The sequence below is a fragment of the Schistocerca americana genome, chromosome 6 (assembly GCF_021461395.2).
Source record: "Schistocerca americana isolate TAMUIC-IGC-003095 chromosome 6, iqSchAmer2.1, whole genome shotgun sequence".
Classification (NCBI taxonomy): domain Eukaryota; kingdom Metazoa; phylum Arthropoda; class Insecta; order Orthoptera; family Acrididae; genus Schistocerca; species Schistocerca americana.
The window spans coordinates 89,083,584-89,101,099 of NC_060124.1; the positions used below are offsets into that span (position 1 = coordinate 89,083,584).

Genomic DNA, 17,516 nt, shown 5'->3' on the forward strand with positions numbered 1-17,516 from the left:
ATCGCAGAAAATGGAAAGGCAAAGGACCTGCTAATATAGCAGATAACTGATGATTACAGAACACTACAGTCATTCACATGCCACACACGCACTTTACACTTTGCTTAGGAAAGAAAGGTGCCTTAATTCAGCAAATGTCTTGCACCTGAATTTCGCGACGTTCAAGGAAGTACCAAGATTAAAGTTCCAAATTTTTTTTAGACTGCTTAAACTGGCAAATTGTAGAAAATATTGCAGCAACAGATTCAACGCCACGCGCGCGGGAGTTGATCTGAACGCATGCCTTCTAAAGCTATCACCGCCACTTTCAGTAACGGATTTCGTCCTCAGACAGCACCAAGTAGAAACTACTAATTCTTCGATTTTTGTAAACTTATGTTGCGGGCACGATATTTATATGCAGGATTTCCTTATTTTCAAGTTTTACGGTTTTCAAGATCCGAGGTGAATCCTGTGTATTCAAAATACCTTTCAACAGAATTTCGAGTGGTCCCGAACAGCACGTCAGAGCTTGTGAAAACGGTTAGAGCGTCTTAAGATACTTTCAGTTTAAAATTTATGGCCCGGAAGTCATTGTGACCCTAAGATTCTCCCAGTCTAACTTTTGGAAATATCACATTGCTTCCGCGTCGTGGTGTCCGTTGCGTTCTAGAAGAAATTGTTTTCATGGCTTCCATTTAAAAGGCGCCCCTTGAGTATTGGCACCCTAACCGACAGATTTCAGTATCTGTTCGTGGTGATAATTTTTATCGGAGGACGTGTTCTAGAATGCAGTCGGCTAAGACCGTGAGACCAGTTGAGAGGTTGCTCGAGTAAACACGAAGCTGCACTGACTTCTATAAGGCATGTCATTGCAAAGGTTTGAATCAGCATTTACTAGTCAATGTCAACTATTCGTCGGCTTGGTCCAAAATTTCCCGACAAGTACTCATCCATCACACTGCCTTCAGTCCGTGACTAGAATATTTGCGTGGCAGTCTTCTTCGCACGCGCCTTGCGAACAGTGCCATAGTATGTATTCTGCATACGCAAGCGGTTAGCGAAATGCAGTGTCGTCTACGCGACAAAAATGGGAACAAGCATACACAATGGAGCTGGAAAAACTACACCTGCTCAGTCAGCAATTCAGCTGTTCATGCAGGGTTGCCAGCTCAAGAGATTTATCCGCAGATTGTGCAAATCCCATGTCGGCTTGGGTACCATGGAAATATTTTTCAGATTACCAAAAGATTTTACCTTTAAGTATTTAGATAAATACCCATATTTCATTCAGACGTTCTGGTAGACACTGAAAAATTAGTTCTCATTCGGAAGGAATGCCGATAGTACGAACGTTACTCATAAATCAGTTTTTCTGATTCGCAAACCAGTCCTATGCACATAGGAGCATAATTGTTTTTATGTATTATGTTTTCAGAAACGTCTTACTCATTACTTGCTAAGCTTTAATATATCGCGACAAACATACACAGAGCACTGACATTTCCGCGAACGATGAACTAAAATTTTGCCGCCAAAAACTTGGAAACGGTAATTAACAAGATCGGTAATACCTTGATAAAAGTTACAAATAGGAAAGTTCTAAAGTGAACCATTCATCGAATTACAGATTTTCCATCTCGGATTCTTCGATGTACAAAGAGCTCTTTACACTCACTGCTCGTATTCCTATCGAGACAACTTTTAAAACGGAAACATGCTCCAATAAATTCGAGTTTTTACCCTGAACAGCCTCAAAAATGTGGAGCTATTTCACGCATTGTGCATAATTTGCTACATACATACTTATGGTAGATAGTACTGTCAATTTAATCACTGGAACTATGAACAAATTTTCATGTAGTTATTTAGATTGTGCGATCTGGTAGCCACGTCCTAGTCGCCACCAACGATGCTTTTAACCAGGCTTCATAGTTTTTCCTCGATCACTATCTTCACCTGAAACTGATCAAAATACCGCAGTGCTTATTCCAAAACTGCGTGCCCGTGCCCACTGTGTCATGCTCATGCGAGCATCTTCAGATACTCATTGTCCTGATGACGTGTTAAAGGTTTTATAGCTCCACTCGGCATTATCAACTCAAAGTGGTGAGAGCTTAATATATTTGTTTCTTCGTCCAGACGAAACCACCAGACACTACGTATTAATATACATAAGGTTTGTAAATGAACTAAAATATTCATTTCTAAAATATGAAATATTTTCTATTTTGTTAAGTTAGAATTTAACATTTACATCATCTTGTAGTTTATATTTCGGTGGTACCGAGATATTTGCGAATTAGCTGTTACATAGAAGAGTGCTACTCTGTAAACGTATCATACGGGAACAAGCAGAAAGTTGCTTTCTATCTCCAGATAGTCAAGTTCGCAAGAGCAACATTCTTCGACTAAACTGAAGGCAAATGCAGTAGGCCAGGGCAATCTTAACATTCTTACATTCCTCGCCACAATCATTTGCAATGGTTGAAATTTAGCGGCTGGTTGTAAGTCCCATCAGTATGCTGTACATCGACGGAAATTTATAATTCGTTTGACTACGAACTACCGGACTAGGGTATAAGGATCGAAGCGCTTCTAGTGCAAAGCCTGTTGCAACTAACACTCCAACGTACATGTTGACAGTCAATTAGTTTTAGGAATTTAGGGTATTTCCGAAGTTTCATCGTAGGGCTGTGGAAGACTGGTCATTCCATCACGTTAGCGTCTTATCAGGTGTGTAAACTACCGCCCTCGACTGACTGCAAAGCATAGTGAAGCTCGTACGATAGCAGAAATCGCAATGAACGAGGACCGTGGATTATCCTACATTCGCGAACAGCCCAATAGCCACATTCTACGAATGTCCAAAATAGTCCGCGACGTAAAACGATTTACTGCAATGTGCAAGAGCATATCTAAGTAACTACTAGGAGGAGGGGCGGGGATGGGTGCACTCAGTTTCATGGTGAAGGACGAAATGGTTTTAAGATTTCACAACTAACGGCTCTGGGTACACTACGTATCAGTAAATATCCATTTCATGTTCCGGGTTGTCTCCACGCTAATGCTGAATTGGTACGGATGTCTGAAGGGGGCAATAAACGAGTTCAATTTGTGAAGTTTATGTGGGGGATGGGTGAAGTGGGCGTGGGGAAGGAGAGGCAGCTGCTCAGTCTGACCCTCGGTGGGCACGCCCTGTAAGCTGTTGCAGTCATACTCCAGATACATCTAACTTAATGTGGAGAAATTTAACGACTTTTCACGAAACAGCCATATCACAATGTTATGGCAGCTTTGTGTTTTAATACGTGACCATGCTGATCGTGTGCTTTTGATGCTCCCTTTTAATCTGACCTGATCAGTATATTTTAATCATTCAACTGCCCTAGGATTTTCATCTCTTCACTTTCGCCTCTGGCAACGTTAGTGTAAAAATGTGGAGTTTTACCACAGTTCAGAAGTCCACGTTTAACAGTAGGGTCCCATGCCAGTTCGGAGGTCTGAGAAAGGCAAGGACACACCAAACCTAATAGCTTCATTTGTAGTGAAGCAATGGCGTTCAAAACAGCCTTTACGTATTGTTAGCTTTACTTTGCCAAACTGGTTTTCTCCGATAAACTTGGAAACTGCAATTTTCCCAATATCCTGTCAATACAGCGGTGCTTCCTATTTGTTCTATTTACAGCTGAGCCTGTGTGACTGTTCCACTTCATCCCTCTCAATATTGCCGATAATTACATGATTTGATTCCCGTTTTAGTGCTGGCCATTTGATTTTTAATCGCCGTTGTCAGAAAATCTTGAAATCGAAATCGCCTGGTTACCACCACCCGCGACACGTATTCATGCACACAACGAGCTCATGGTTTGAGACCGCGGGGCGGCTGCCTTGCAGTGCGGAAAGATTACACCTCTGTGGCACAATGTCCTGTGGTGACAACGATAGAACTTTAGTTTGCAAGGAAAAATCAGGTCATAATGCACTAGTCTGGAGGAAGGTGGTGGAACAACCTTACAGTTATTCATAGACTTACGAAAATTAGATTCGTTAAATCCCGGTCCTCCCGAAACAATTCCATTGTTTAATACTGCGCTACCTCGTTTGACTACCGTAGTTTGCAAAAGACTAAATTCAATTATGCGTCCTTCGCCTGTATCTTTCGAAAAATATGGAGTTTTCATGAATACAGATACATCTAAACCATTAAGTACACTTCTGTGTCTTTCAGAAATTCTACTTTTCAATTCTACGTTTATCCTCTTCGCAAGGGGAGAGTATTCTCTTCTAAGAACACTGCCATGTTAAGTTCCCTATAGCCTGCTGTGCGATTACATTGTTTATTATATCATTACTATCGCCTTTTTCTTATTCGCCGAGTTCTTCAAACTACGTCCTGTTTTATTAAAATGAATTTTCATCTTACAGTTAAGTGATACGATTTAATCAGTTTCTTCAGGAACACAAATAACAGAGACAAAAAATGTTCAATTTGTGCCTACTTTCCGTACAAGGAAACTTGTACCTTTCGTATTTCTTTTCGTATGCCTCATTGAAGGACGGTAACTGTCGGTCACTACCAAACAAACTAATGTGAAGTCTACGTGGCACTGTTTTCCTATTTTTATTAATTCTAATTAGTTACGAGGGGAGAAGAAACATCTTAATCTGGCACTGTGACCACGCGCGGTAGAACGAGGACGAGCGAGAGATACGTGAGGTTTATCGTGCGAGTGGTAACAGAATTATGCCTTTGGTTAAGGAAAATTTATAAATGGCCCTGACTCAAGGGAAAAACAAAAGAAAGCTGTACGGACGAGGCAGCAGTGTGAACTGTCACTTCCCCTGACGGGCGAAAAGTGGGTTCTACGAGAAACAGGATGGGTCTTCGTATATACGATTCTGATACAGGATGGGTCTTCGTATATACGATTCTGATGCCACACGAGAAAAAAATCTATAAAAATTATCGGCTACAAACCTATCCTTGCCACTAATTTTAGCATTGGATTTTTATTTACACGATTCGAAAATTTCGATTATTTTGCACTGTAACATCGCATTTGCTTTCATTATTACCTAACCAACAATATCAATACGTTTTATGGAGTGTATAAGAAGCACATCTACTACAACAATATCGCAAACTCCGCATATTGCGAATGAGTTGAAAGCGGCACGGGAAAATTTATGCATCGCTGGCATCATTTATCCGAATTAAAATTATACAGAATTAAACGTTGACAATTTCATTGCCTAAGCCTCCCCAAAACTTAAGACCTATCCACAGAAAACCGGAACTCCAATAAAAAACAATTTCTGCTAAAAAAAAAGAAGTTTTTGTTCACATTACCTTCTTAGGACCATCCTGGATGATAGCCTCGTATTCCATTCCTTCAACAGCCATTACGACCGCAATTACCTTACGCTGTAAGAAAACAAACCTTGCAGATGCTTCGACTACAACCCAGCACCACGCACCACTTTCGAATGCGACGGCCGGCTGTCAACTCAGCAGACGACAACGCCGTACACCAGCGATTCAACTGCGTGCGTAACTACTGCGCTCTGGCGGCAGCATCACAGTTGCTAACTTATTAGGCAGAGGTGCTGTATAATGAGAATTGAATTTTTGTATTATTATCCTTCTGTGTAATTTGCACAATGAAACAAATGAATGATACGTTGGTCATAGCAGTGTATCAACACACAGCTCTTCCTTGTAGACGTATTATTCTGATATGTGACGCGTACAACAGAGATAATGCATGACATTACCCCGACCAAGCGCACGATCAGATGATAAATATTTGTTTACGTGTTATTTATACGCAAAAAGCAAGTTTTTGTTGACACGTGTCATTTTGTGGATGTCTGCGCAGTAACTGAAAATGTTGAAAGCTGTAATTTTGATAGGAGGGCCTTTGAAAGGTATTTCAAATAATTTTAGATTTAAACATGTATATCACAAATATAGATAATGTACTGCTAATCTTCTTTCTTTTCAGGAACGAGGTTTCGTCCTCTTTCCCTTGACATTCCAAAACCGCTTTTCCCTGTAGCTGGCCTTCCAATGATTCAGCATCACATAGAAGCATGTGTCAATGTACCAAACTTGAAAGAGATACTAATTCTGGGATATTATCCTGCTTCAGAACTTTCACAGTTTGTTGAGGAAATGATTGAAGAATACAAAGTAAACATACGGTATGTGCTGTAGTGGTTGTATGTTCTAAGCTGCAGTTGTATATGTTTGAATCTGTTATATTGTTACTGTACTTGTAATTGTTGTAGGTACCTCCAAGAATTTACAGCTCTTGGAACTGCAGGTGGAATTTATCATTTTCGAGATCAAATTAGATGTGGAAACACTGAAGCTTTTTTTGTTCTGAATGGTGATGTCTGCGCTGATTTCCCCTTAGTGGAAATGTTGCATTTCCACCAGGAGAAAGGAGAAAGATCACTGGTATGCTCCACAAAGAACAAAAATGCAGTTTTACCTTGTTGAAAACCTTATTTATAATACTACGTGCTGTCATTTGTACTAAACATAATTCCAAGTCAAAGTAGGATGTAAAAGAATGATTCTTGTTTTGTTTATAATGTTGGCTGTGAAGGTACCTTCACAAACTTATGTTTTTCATTTATTATAAGCACCCAATTTATTAATATGAGAACTGTTGTTTCTCTTATGAACGAGAAACATATGCTGATTATGATATGTGTTTTAGCTGGCCATTTTCTTGATGAGTTTATGAAAAATGTTTTCCTGCATGTGCAGTATTATTATTTTCTTAACATATTAGAAGAGTGTGCTGGTCCATGACTCAATCTCTTCATGGGCAGTGTTCTTAACATCTTAGCTGTTAATGCACAACTTGCAACCACTACTCAGAACTTTAGTTCTGTCAGTACCCGTCTCCTACTATCATCACTGGTTAGGTCAGTCATTGATTTTTTTCACGCTAAGAGCAAATAGTTTGGGTTCAAGTCCTTGTACGGCCTACAGTTTTAACCCTTAAGTGGGCGCACCGGTTTTCATAACACTTGTGGGCATGCAGCGCATTTTGTACACATGTATAGAATAGCATCATTGTTGCCAAGTTGAGTCATGTATGCTCAAAATCACAGTTTAATCTTAGTTTATTTAAACAACAAAAAAATAAACTTACATAATATGAGCTACACCACTGTTTTATTAAACAATAATGAAATAAATTTTCAGTACAACACCCTGTTGCCAAAGACAGGCGTTACAGAGACAGTAATGACCCACTTGAAGCATTAAGCACTGCAGTAGCATCAGATCCCATCCAGCTGCTTATTCGATCACTAATTATCTTGTAGACAACTGCCACAATGTGCCATTAGGCTGCAAGCTCATAATCAGGGTCTCTCTGTCTCTCTCTCTCTTTTTTTTTATCATAGATCATAAATTTTTCCTGCCTAGCTCGCTTTGTATTTTATATTACTGCTTCTCATGTGGACATATGACAACACAAATTATCATGGTGTTACTTGAAGCAATAATTAAGGAACAGGTGTGGGTCTGCAGTTGTGAAACAAAAGTGGAGCTGTGCAAAATCATTTTATTTTTTGTTGGCGCACTTTATACATAGGCGTGCCCGCTCTACGGTTAATCATCTAGGAAGATTAAAAATATGCACTCCATTGCAGAGTGATGAGCGATTCTGAATTTTCAATTTGATAATCGCTACAAACAACTACAGAACTCATTTAAGTTCTTAAACTTTCTATTTCTGAGTTTTACAGTTTCTTTTCACAGATCACAATGATGACTACTGAAGCTACACGTCAACAGTCTGTACACTATGGCTGCATTGTGCTAGACAAAGAAACATGTGAGGTGAATCACTATGTGGAAAAACCATCCACATTTGTGTCAACCCTCATAAACTGTGGTGTGTATCTTTGCTCTGTGGAAATATTTCAGACAATTGCTGCAGTTTTTAATACTAGGCAACAAGAATATTACAGGTGGGTAGTAGTTGTAGAAGCATATGTTGTATGCTTGATTTTAAAGTTGTAGCAGTGGTATGTGATTAATAAAAAGAGTATATATTTTAAGAAAATGTATATCAATTTTAATTTGAGCAAACGAACAAAAATTAAACTGCATTCAGGAATGACACAAATATATTGGACACAATGAAAACTATGAGAAGTAACTCTAATTCCTGTTAATAATGGAAGGGGCGAAGGCAAAAACTCACTGTCTATTTGAGTCATTGATTGATCAATAGGTACGACTGAAAGCATTGCTAATCTTAATAGACAATACCCTTCCTCAGATAAAGCTAACAGCACCACATATATTCAAGTGCATGTTTATGTCGACCTGGATCTGCCGCTTGAATTGGGTCGCAGCTAGCTAAGAAGCTGTAGCACAAGGCAATGTAGCTGACATCAGCAGTGTAGCTGTGCAAATATTTTTGTCACTCGCTTAGCTCCGAGGAAGGGCATTGTCCGAAATCTTAACAATAGTTTCAGTAACATTTGTACACCTTTTAACCATTCGATATCTCAGATATGTGGTGAGTGTTTACCTTTTCTCCTTTCATTATTTGTATGGCACAGGAGTCTTCCCAGTATCAATAAAATTCTTACCACTGTAAATGCTTATGTTGTTTGAACAAGTGTGTTCTTTCACCATAGTAAATGTGAAGTTAATTGCTAAGGTCTGTGAAACTGTAAAAGTGAAGTCTTGATAGGTCATTTGAGAAAGTGGCCCAGGAGTACTTCTTGTGTTAGGTACATACAGCTGCTTCCCACGAGTGAAAATTTTTTCTTCCACCAATGAAAGAAATCATTTGGGCCCATGTCTGAGACATGATGTTCATGTCTGTGTCTGGATCTGGTGCTCTTCAAGAAATGGTTGTTTTGTCAGTGCTGTGAACTGGCTGAAATGACAGCAAAATCTTTAAGGGGGGGGGGGAGGGGCGGCACTGAAACTCGTGGGAGTACTTTTTTTAGGCTAAGATCAGTGTCCAATGAGCCTACATTTATTGAAATTAAGCTTAATGAGAAGTTCAGACAGGCAGATAGTAGAGATGTTAAAATACCACAAGATTCTCATAACAGTACAGTGAAAAATAATGTTAGTATGTCACAAGATTCACACGAAAGCACAGTGAAAAATAATTTCAGTATATTGCATCAGAATATTAGGGGATAAAAAACAAAGTAGATGAGCTTCTTGTTTGCTTAGAATATTTAGAAACTGAGGGGGGGGGAATAGATGTACTATGCCTGTCTGAACATCATATAGTCACAGATGTGGAAATGGTAAATGTAGGTGGATATATGCTTTCAGCACATGTAAGTAGAGACACTATGGAGGGAGGAGGAGTAGCCATATATGTTAAAATATGTCAGAGTGTAAAAAATTTGGAAATAAAATTTTTTTGCGTAGAGCAACATACAGTAGCATGTCCATGTGAGCTTAAAACTAAATAATATCACTTTTTATAATTGTAGCCATGTATAGGTCCCCATTTTGAAATTTTCATGTATTTTTGAACAACTTGGATTCTTTGTGTCAGACATAGGAAAGCAAATTATTGTTTGTGGGGATTTCAGTAGATTTTCTGAAAGAGTCCGATAGAAAGCCTTGACCTTGAAGTATTACTTGGTTCTTTCAATTTGACATAAGTTATTGGTACAGGAAATTAGCACACCGATAGATAATGTTTTCATAGTCCAAGATAAATTTAATGAAATAAAAACTTTTGCTGATAAGAATGGTCTGTCTGATCATGATGCACAGATTGCTGCAGTACATGCTATAGCTCCATACAGTAATGCAAAACAGTCCTCCAAAGTGCGTTCAATTAATGATTTAACAATTCAGAATTTTAGGAAAAGTTTGCAACAGTTAGACTGGGATGAGGTGTACAGGGAACATGATGCTAATTTAAAGAAACTTCCTGGCAGATTAAAACTGTGTGCCCGACCGAGACTCGAACTCGGGACCTTTGCCTTTCGCGGGCAAGTGCACTTGCCCGCGAAAGGCAAAGGTCCCGAGTTCGAGTCTCGGTCGGGCACACAGTTTTAATCTGCCAGGAAGTTTCATATCAGCGCACACTCCGCTGCAGAGTGAAAATCTCATTCTGCATGCTAATTTAAAATTTAACCTATTTCATGATACATTTGTGAGTATATTTGAAAACAGTTTCTGTAAGAAAACAGTGAAATACAACTGTAAGAAACCATGTAAAATGCCATGGCTTACTAAAGGGATAAAAATATCTTGTAAACAGAAAAGGGAAATGTATCTTATAGATAGGAGGAGTAATGATTCCGAAACAGTGAAAGATTATAAAAAATACTGCACTGTATTAAGACAAGTTACTAAAAAGTCCAGAAGTATGTGCATTACATCTGAGATTAGCACATCTGATAATAATATTAAAACAATTTGGAATATAGTTAAAAGGGCAACACGGCAACCGAGAGCAGAGGAAGACTGTATTTCTATACCACCACAATGAAAAGTGTGTTAACAAGAAGACAGAAGTAGAAAAGGTTTGTAATATTCATTTTTTAGGTGTTGTAGAGAAAATATGATCCAGCTATTCATTAGAAAATGCAAGGCAGTTATGGAAGAGGCAGCACCTATCCAATTTGATAAAATTGAAATTCAACCCTCCTCTCCTACTGAAATCAGGAAAATAGTAAATTCACTGAAAAGTAAAAGCTGACATGGAATTGATGACATTTCCAACATAGTACTAAATGCTTGTTCCCAATAAATAAGAAAGATTCTCAGCCACATATGTAGCAGCTCACTGAAACAGGGCATTTTTCCAGATAGACTGAAATATGCCATTGTTAAACCATTGCATAAAAAGGCGGATAGATCTGATGCTAACAACTATTGCCCAATCTCAGTTCTTACAGTTTTATCCAAAATTCTTGAAAAAGTATTGTATTCAATAGTAGCATCACATATTTGTAAAAATGAAGTACTAATAAAATATCAGTTTGGTTTTCAGAAAGGCTTGTCAACAGAAAATGCTCTATATGCTTTCTCTGATCAAATATTAAATGCATTGAATAACCGAACACCACTCATTGGGATGTTTTGTGATCTCTCAAAGGCTTTTTGTTGTGTTAATCGTGAAATTTATGATTTTTTGTGATCTCTCAAAGGCTTTTTGTTGTGTTAATCGTGAAATTCTTCTAGATGAGCTCAAGTATTGTTTGTATGAGTGGGACAGTGCAAAAATGGTTTAATTCATGCATAACTGGAAGATTGCAGAAGGTTGAAATTAACAGTACAGATAGTCTGCAAAAATCAGCAGAGTCCTCTAACTGGAGTGGTATCAAGAATGGTGTCCCACAGGGTTCAGTCTTGGGTCCCTTGTTGTTCTTAATATATGTTAAGGACTTGCCACTCTATATTCATGAAGATGCAAAGCTAGTTCTTTTTGCTGATGATACAAGTATAGTAATGGTGCCCAACAAACAAGAATCAGCCGAGGAAATTGTAATAATGTCTTTCAGAAAATTATTAACTGGTTTTCTGCAAATGGACTCTCACTAAATTTTGAGAAAACACAGTTTATAGAATTCTGTACAGTAAGTGGCATAACACCATTGTTAAATATAGACTGTGAACAGAAGTCTGTTGCTAAGGCAGAATACTCAAAATTTATGGGTGTATGCATTGATGAGAAATTGAATTGGAAGAAACACATCAATGATCTGCTGAAACGGTTGTGTTCAGCTACTTATGCCATTAGGGTTATTGCAAATTTTGGTGATAAACATATCAGCAAATTAGCCTACTATGCCTATGTTCATTCACTGCTTTCATCTGGCACCATATTTTGAGGCAATCCGTCATTAAGAGAGAAAGTATTCATTGCACAAAAGCGTGTAATCAGAATAATAACAGGAGCCCACCCAAGATCACCTTGCAGACATTTATTTAAGGAACTCGCAATACATATATTCGCTTATGAAATTAGTCATTAATAACCCTTCCCAGTTCAAAAATAACTGCAAAGTGCATAGCTACAACACTAGAAGAAAGGATGGTCTTCTCCATTCTGAATTAAATCTCACTTTGGCACAGAAAGAGGTGAATTATGCTGCCACAAAAATCTTTGGTAATTTGCCAAATAAGTCTGATGGATAACCAACCAACATTTAAAAGCAAATTAAAAGAATTTTTGAATGACAGCTCCTTTTATTCAATAGATGAATTCTTAGATGTGAAGTAGTAACTGTAAAAAGGATTTATGTATGTATGTATGTATGTACAGTAGAAACGAAATGCCAACAGGGCATCTTTCATTGTCTCTAGTAACTATCTTCTAATGATGTGGAAAGCATATTGTCCCATCTCCTTCAGATGTGATAAAAATGCATGTCTTTCTTTTCCTTGTGATCCTCATTCTTTGCACTTTCATTGGAAAAGCAACCAGACTTGTGTAACTGTGTAGAACAGCTGACTAGAGCATGTGAAGTGTAGTTGCAATTGTACTAAGAAACAATTTTCACATTTTTTGTGAATTGTTTTAGATTATTGTGGGAAACTTAAACTAGAATGGTGAGACTGAGACTGAGCTTCATATAATAGTGATCCTGTGCCTCAGATACAGGAAAGAATCATATTAGTTTTCATTGTGAGAAATTGGTAGTGTGATGCAGACAAATTGATAATTCAGGTTTATCCAAAGGTGTTGTTATAAATAAATTGTAAAAAGACACTCAGAGAAGTGTGAAGTAGCTTGTGCCATAATCTGTATGAAAATGGCATTGAAGAACTTTGATATAACTGTAGTAATGAAACAGGCTTTCCTTTTGAAAAGTTTGCAAGCACTCTTCTGATTTGTTTAACCCATTTCTATGAAACATTAGAGTTTGGTCCTAAAACTATGTGAAGATTATGAAGGGACGGTAGAAATTAATTCTGATACTTGATTACATCTATGTTCAAACTAAATTAAATTTATTTTGAAAAGTATGCTCTGTAACTAGATGGTTACAGCTACAGTAGCCAGCAATTGCCAGTGTGGCAGGAAGTCTAAGTTTTGGATTATTGTGACAAATCAGGTGAGGTAGCTCTTTATTCAGCTCACAGTGATCTCATATTTTTGTGTTTTCTAAGACCCTTCTTTTGAAAGAGGTTGTTTGTTCATCCTTTATCTGCAGGAACTTGATGATGCTTGATATTTCAATTATTTAAATATTACAGCCTCATTTCTCAACTTGAGGTTTTTCTAAGTCACTTCAAGTGAATGTTGAATTGTGACTACTATCATTGGTAATGTGGTATTATCTTTCTCTCTGTTTCTTTATATATTTTTCTCTGCCTTCTTATATCTTTGTTTTTTCCTTAGCTCCTTGTTAAAAAGGAAGCCTGGAGAGATAAGGTTGTCTGACTGCTACATTCAAGCGGGTGGAGTCCTCCAAGGTAGTGTACCCAGTGTCACATTGTTTTTCCATTGCTATCAGTGGCATTTCCTCTACAGTCAGGATCCTTGTCAAATGCTCTTTGTTTCTGGATGACTTCGCAATCTTCTACTCTCCTCTGATCTTACAATGGCAACGACGCAGCTACAGCTGACCATCAGGAGGCTGGAAACTTAGGACAAGACAACTGGTTTTTGGTTCTCACCAGAGAAGACTACATGTGCCAGTTTTAACCGTGCTCGTCGAACTTTTAATCAACTTGTGCCCACGGTGGGGGACAGTATTTTACATTTCCAGGAAATGGTACACTTTTTGGGTTCATTAATTGAATCAAAATTAACTTATCTCCCACACCTGAAAAACCCACAAACAAAGGGCTTCTAGTCATCGAATATTCTGAAATGCCTTTGCGGAAAAGCATAAGGAGCTGACAGGTCCTAATTACTGCAATTTTATAGGGCATTTGTTTGGACACATTTAGATTATTGCAGCTTGGTATGTGTATGAGCCTGTATTTCCTCCCTCAAGATGTTAGACACTATTCACCATGAGGAAATTCAAATATCGAGTGGAATTTTTTGGACCAGCCCAGTACAGAGCCTGCGTGCAGAGGTTGGTGAACCACTACCCTGGATTCGGTGACATGTCTTTTGGCTCAACAGGCACAAAATCTCAGTGTCACCTCATTCATTGGCATTTAGTGCAGTGGTCCAACCCAACTTTGAACAGCTGTTCAGGAATTGATCCCATGCAGCCAAGCCATTCGGGATATGTGCTACTAACTGTCTCAAGAGTATGGAGCTACCAAACTTTCGAATACACAGCCAGGGATGGAACGTGCAACCACCTTTGTGTCTTCAGAGTCCCAACTTGACAAGCTACAAGAAAACTTGTACTCCGGATTATGTTTTTACAACTTTGTTTTCTTCCGTTTTAAGTGCGCACCACAGTTTTATCAGTGTCTTTACAGATGGATGCAAGAAAGAGAATGTTCTCGGTTGTTCCACTGTTTTTCCAGATAGGGTTTTCAAAGTGCATCCTCTGGGACAATTTATATATCACGATGCGGAGTTGCGTGGCATTATGAAAGCGCTAGAGAGAATTCATAGACATCACTGTACAAGATTTCTTGTCTGTTCTAATTCTCTTAGTGCACTACAAGCTCTTCTCCAAATGTATCGAGTAGACCAGTTGATTCAGCTCATCCACAGCTCCATATAGCAGCTCCAACACTTGTGGCAAGTAGGTGATCTGCTGCTGGGTACCTGGTCACAATGGGACACAGGGAAACGACATGGCCTACAAAGCGCCCAAGGAAGAATGTCTGAATGGTATTATCCATCAGTATCCCATCCAGTTGCACACCATCTGCTCATTTCGTGACAGATACATCATGGGTCAGTGGGAGACTGAATGGTTGAAGGTGACAGAAAACAAACTGCAGTTGCTCAAATCTACCACACAAGCATGGCACTTCTTGTCAGCCTCACCGCTTGAAGGAGATTCTGATTACCAGACTGCGCAATGGACATAGCCCTTTAACACATGGCTGGCTTCCTCCTCCGATGGGAGGATCCACTGCTCTGAGGTTTGTGGTGTGCTGCTTTCAGTTCAGCACATTTTGGCAACATATATCTTATATATTGATAAAAATGAGGGCAGCCCTCAGTCTCGATTGTTATCTGTCCACCAACGTGGCTGATACTCGTTTCGGTCGTACAAAAGTGGTAAAATTTTGTGAACTGCCAGGCCTCATCCCTAAATTGGTGGAGAAGGAAGACAAGACTTCAATGCATTTTAAACTTTCCGCATGTGGGGACAGCCTTCGTCTCCATCCATGAGATTGGCATGCGGACTTCTTGTCATGGCACTGATTACCATGAGGTTGAGCACTTCTCACCTAAAATCATCATCATCGTGTAACAAAAAATTCTGGTAAAAGTCTATAATCGGGCCAGTGGCATACTTACACATTTCCTGCAGGAATTTTGTCAGTTCTTGGTGTGAGGTAAGATGGGAACAAAAGAAGGCATGTCAGCTGTTTGTGTTACGCAGTCATTGAGAAAGCAGCAGGCAGACACCATGTTTTGAAGTAATACATTTGGAAGAAATGGTAAAACATTGCTATAAATGAGGATTATAAATTTAATTGCTCCCTTTTTGAGTCACGGCTATTTAAACTGTGCTAGTATCTGCAAACCGAGGCTGGCGTATCAACTCATCAACCAAAAAAACTGTGAAATATTTCTTTTTTTCTGTGTTGCTACACAATCGATCTGCGGGAGCATAATGAGTAAGTGCATCACTGTTTTAATGAAATCACGGTAGGAGGTTGGTGGATCAGAGATTTCAATTAAATCATGGGAATAGCTAGGTAGATCAATGTTAATCAATATATAGAATGTGTGCCTCTATTATGAGTAAACATTGATCCACCTGCCTTCAACCATGATTTAATTAAAACAAAACATTGATCCATTTAGTGTGCTTGTGCGGGTTGATTACGTAGTCATTTCACATAACATTTCATACATTTTCATGTATGAGACATGCACTAATTTCAGTCCACTTTAAAGCACTCACTGCCATAATCACAAAATATTTCTCGAGACTCACTAATACGACGAAAAACAAGAAGCAAAAAATTATTTCAGTTTCGGCCCAAGAAATACATTGCCTCTCTTCTCACCTCTCATAGGTTATGCCAAAGAATCATCCCATTGACTATGCAAAGTCCACGCATTGCCAAACTATGAGTGGTAGACAAGCACCGATCTAGACTTTAGCCAAAAATTCTTGTTGCTAAAGGTTACACCCTGTATTTGAATCTGAATGTTTCACACAGGTTTGTTCATTATTCATTATGAATATTTTGTGTGATACAAAATATCTCTAACTAGACACATTTAAGATTTTATGGAGTCTTTGTAGAAAGTTAACTCGCAGTAGATAATGAAATACAATATAAAATAAGGGATTGGTTATAGATACTTGCGTGTATCAGTTGATTCAAAACTTTATCATTAACTCTTTGGTGTTAGTTCCAACCAGGCTTAACTTTCTTCTGTTGATTAGTACAGAATATCATAACCACTTGACCACGTGTGGGAAAGTTTCCAATGTGACAGTTTCTGGTTAAGGTGCGCTTAATGTAACAATTCTTTGGACAGGAGCAGCTAGAAGCAACAGTATCTCCAATTTCCCACTTCATTGCTTTTTGTACTATTACTTGCAGTGGCTTTTCCTACCCGCCTTCTTTCATTTTGGATCTGGCTCTTCCTCTTCATAACGAAAGTGGAAGATTTCCATTTGGGAGGAGCAAGGTTCAAACCCCTTTGTTCAGCTATCCAAATGCAGATTTTTTATAATTTCCATAAATTGTTGAAGGTGAATTTTGTAACATAGTTGTAGGCTGCTTTCAAAACTGTTTTCCAAAGAAATTCACTGCCGGAAGCAGATTAATTGCACATAAGTATTAGATTACAAATGGGATCAGAATATCATGCAAAACTAGAAGAAGACTCCACCTGACAGTTAATGTCGTGAATATTGACAAGGTTGAATTACATTATAAACTGTTCAGTAAAATTCTGAACAGAGTTGTAAGAGGATCATAATGTATGTACTTCCAAAAAAGGAAAAAAGTTCCCCAGCAACAAGGTAAAAAATTATTTGGAACAGCGTAAAAAAAGACGAATAAGAAATCATTTGTTTAAAGATAGATAATGAACTAATCAAAAATAGTTCTAAAATGGCAAGAACTTTTGATAACTCTTTTCTGTCAGTAACAGATAATATACATTTAAACACTTTCATTGCAGATAACCTACAGGTTTCAAGAAAAGTTTTCTTGAACAATTTTGACAAAATTAAACTACATCAAAATCTCCAAAAAAAGTTTTCAGGTTTATCAACACTCTTAAAAAGAAATCGTCAAGTAGTTATGATGAAATTGGCAGTAAAATAAAGAAATATTGTTCCACTAAACTTATTAATATATTGAGTTACTTATGTAATGAATCTTTTTCACAACAGTAGTTTTCCAGAGAAACTTAAACATGTTGTTGTCAAGCCATTTCACAAAAAAGAGACAA

General features: G+C 38.2%; 2 protein-coding genes across 3 annotated transcripts in view; one reads left to right on the forward strand and one right to left on the reverse strand.

The window, feature by feature from the left end:
* The window catches only part of LOC124619285 (coactosin-like protein), a 186,250-nt gene extending 180,743 nt beyond the window's left edge, over positions 1-5,507 (reverse strand). The window contains exon 1 of the mRNA XM_047145555.1: positions 5,333-5,507. Within this exon, the coding sequence (XP_047001511.1) occupies positions 5,333-5,386 (54 nt within the window). The 5' untranslated portion in view covers positions 5,387-5,507. The remainder of the gene's footprint in view (positions 1-5,332) is intronic.
* A 37-nt stretch (positions 5,508-5,544) lies between these two features.
* Positions 5,545-17,516, forward strand: part of LOC124619283 (mannose-1-phosphate guanyltransferase alpha-A) — a 31,513-nt gene continuing 19,541 nt past the window's right edge. For both annotated transcript variants that reach the window (XM_047145552.1, XM_047145553.1), the window contains exons 1-4: positions 5,545-5,910; positions 5,988-6,186; positions 6,274-6,445; positions 7,766-7,977. In XM_047145552.1, coding sequence (XP_047001508.1) covers positions 5,871-5,910; positions 5,988-6,186; positions 6,274-6,445; positions 7,766-7,977 — 623 coding nt within the window. In that variant the 5' untranslated portion in view covers positions 5,545-5,870. The remainder of the gene's footprint in view (positions 5,911-5,987; positions 6,187-6,273; positions 6,446-7,765; positions 7,978-17,516) is intronic.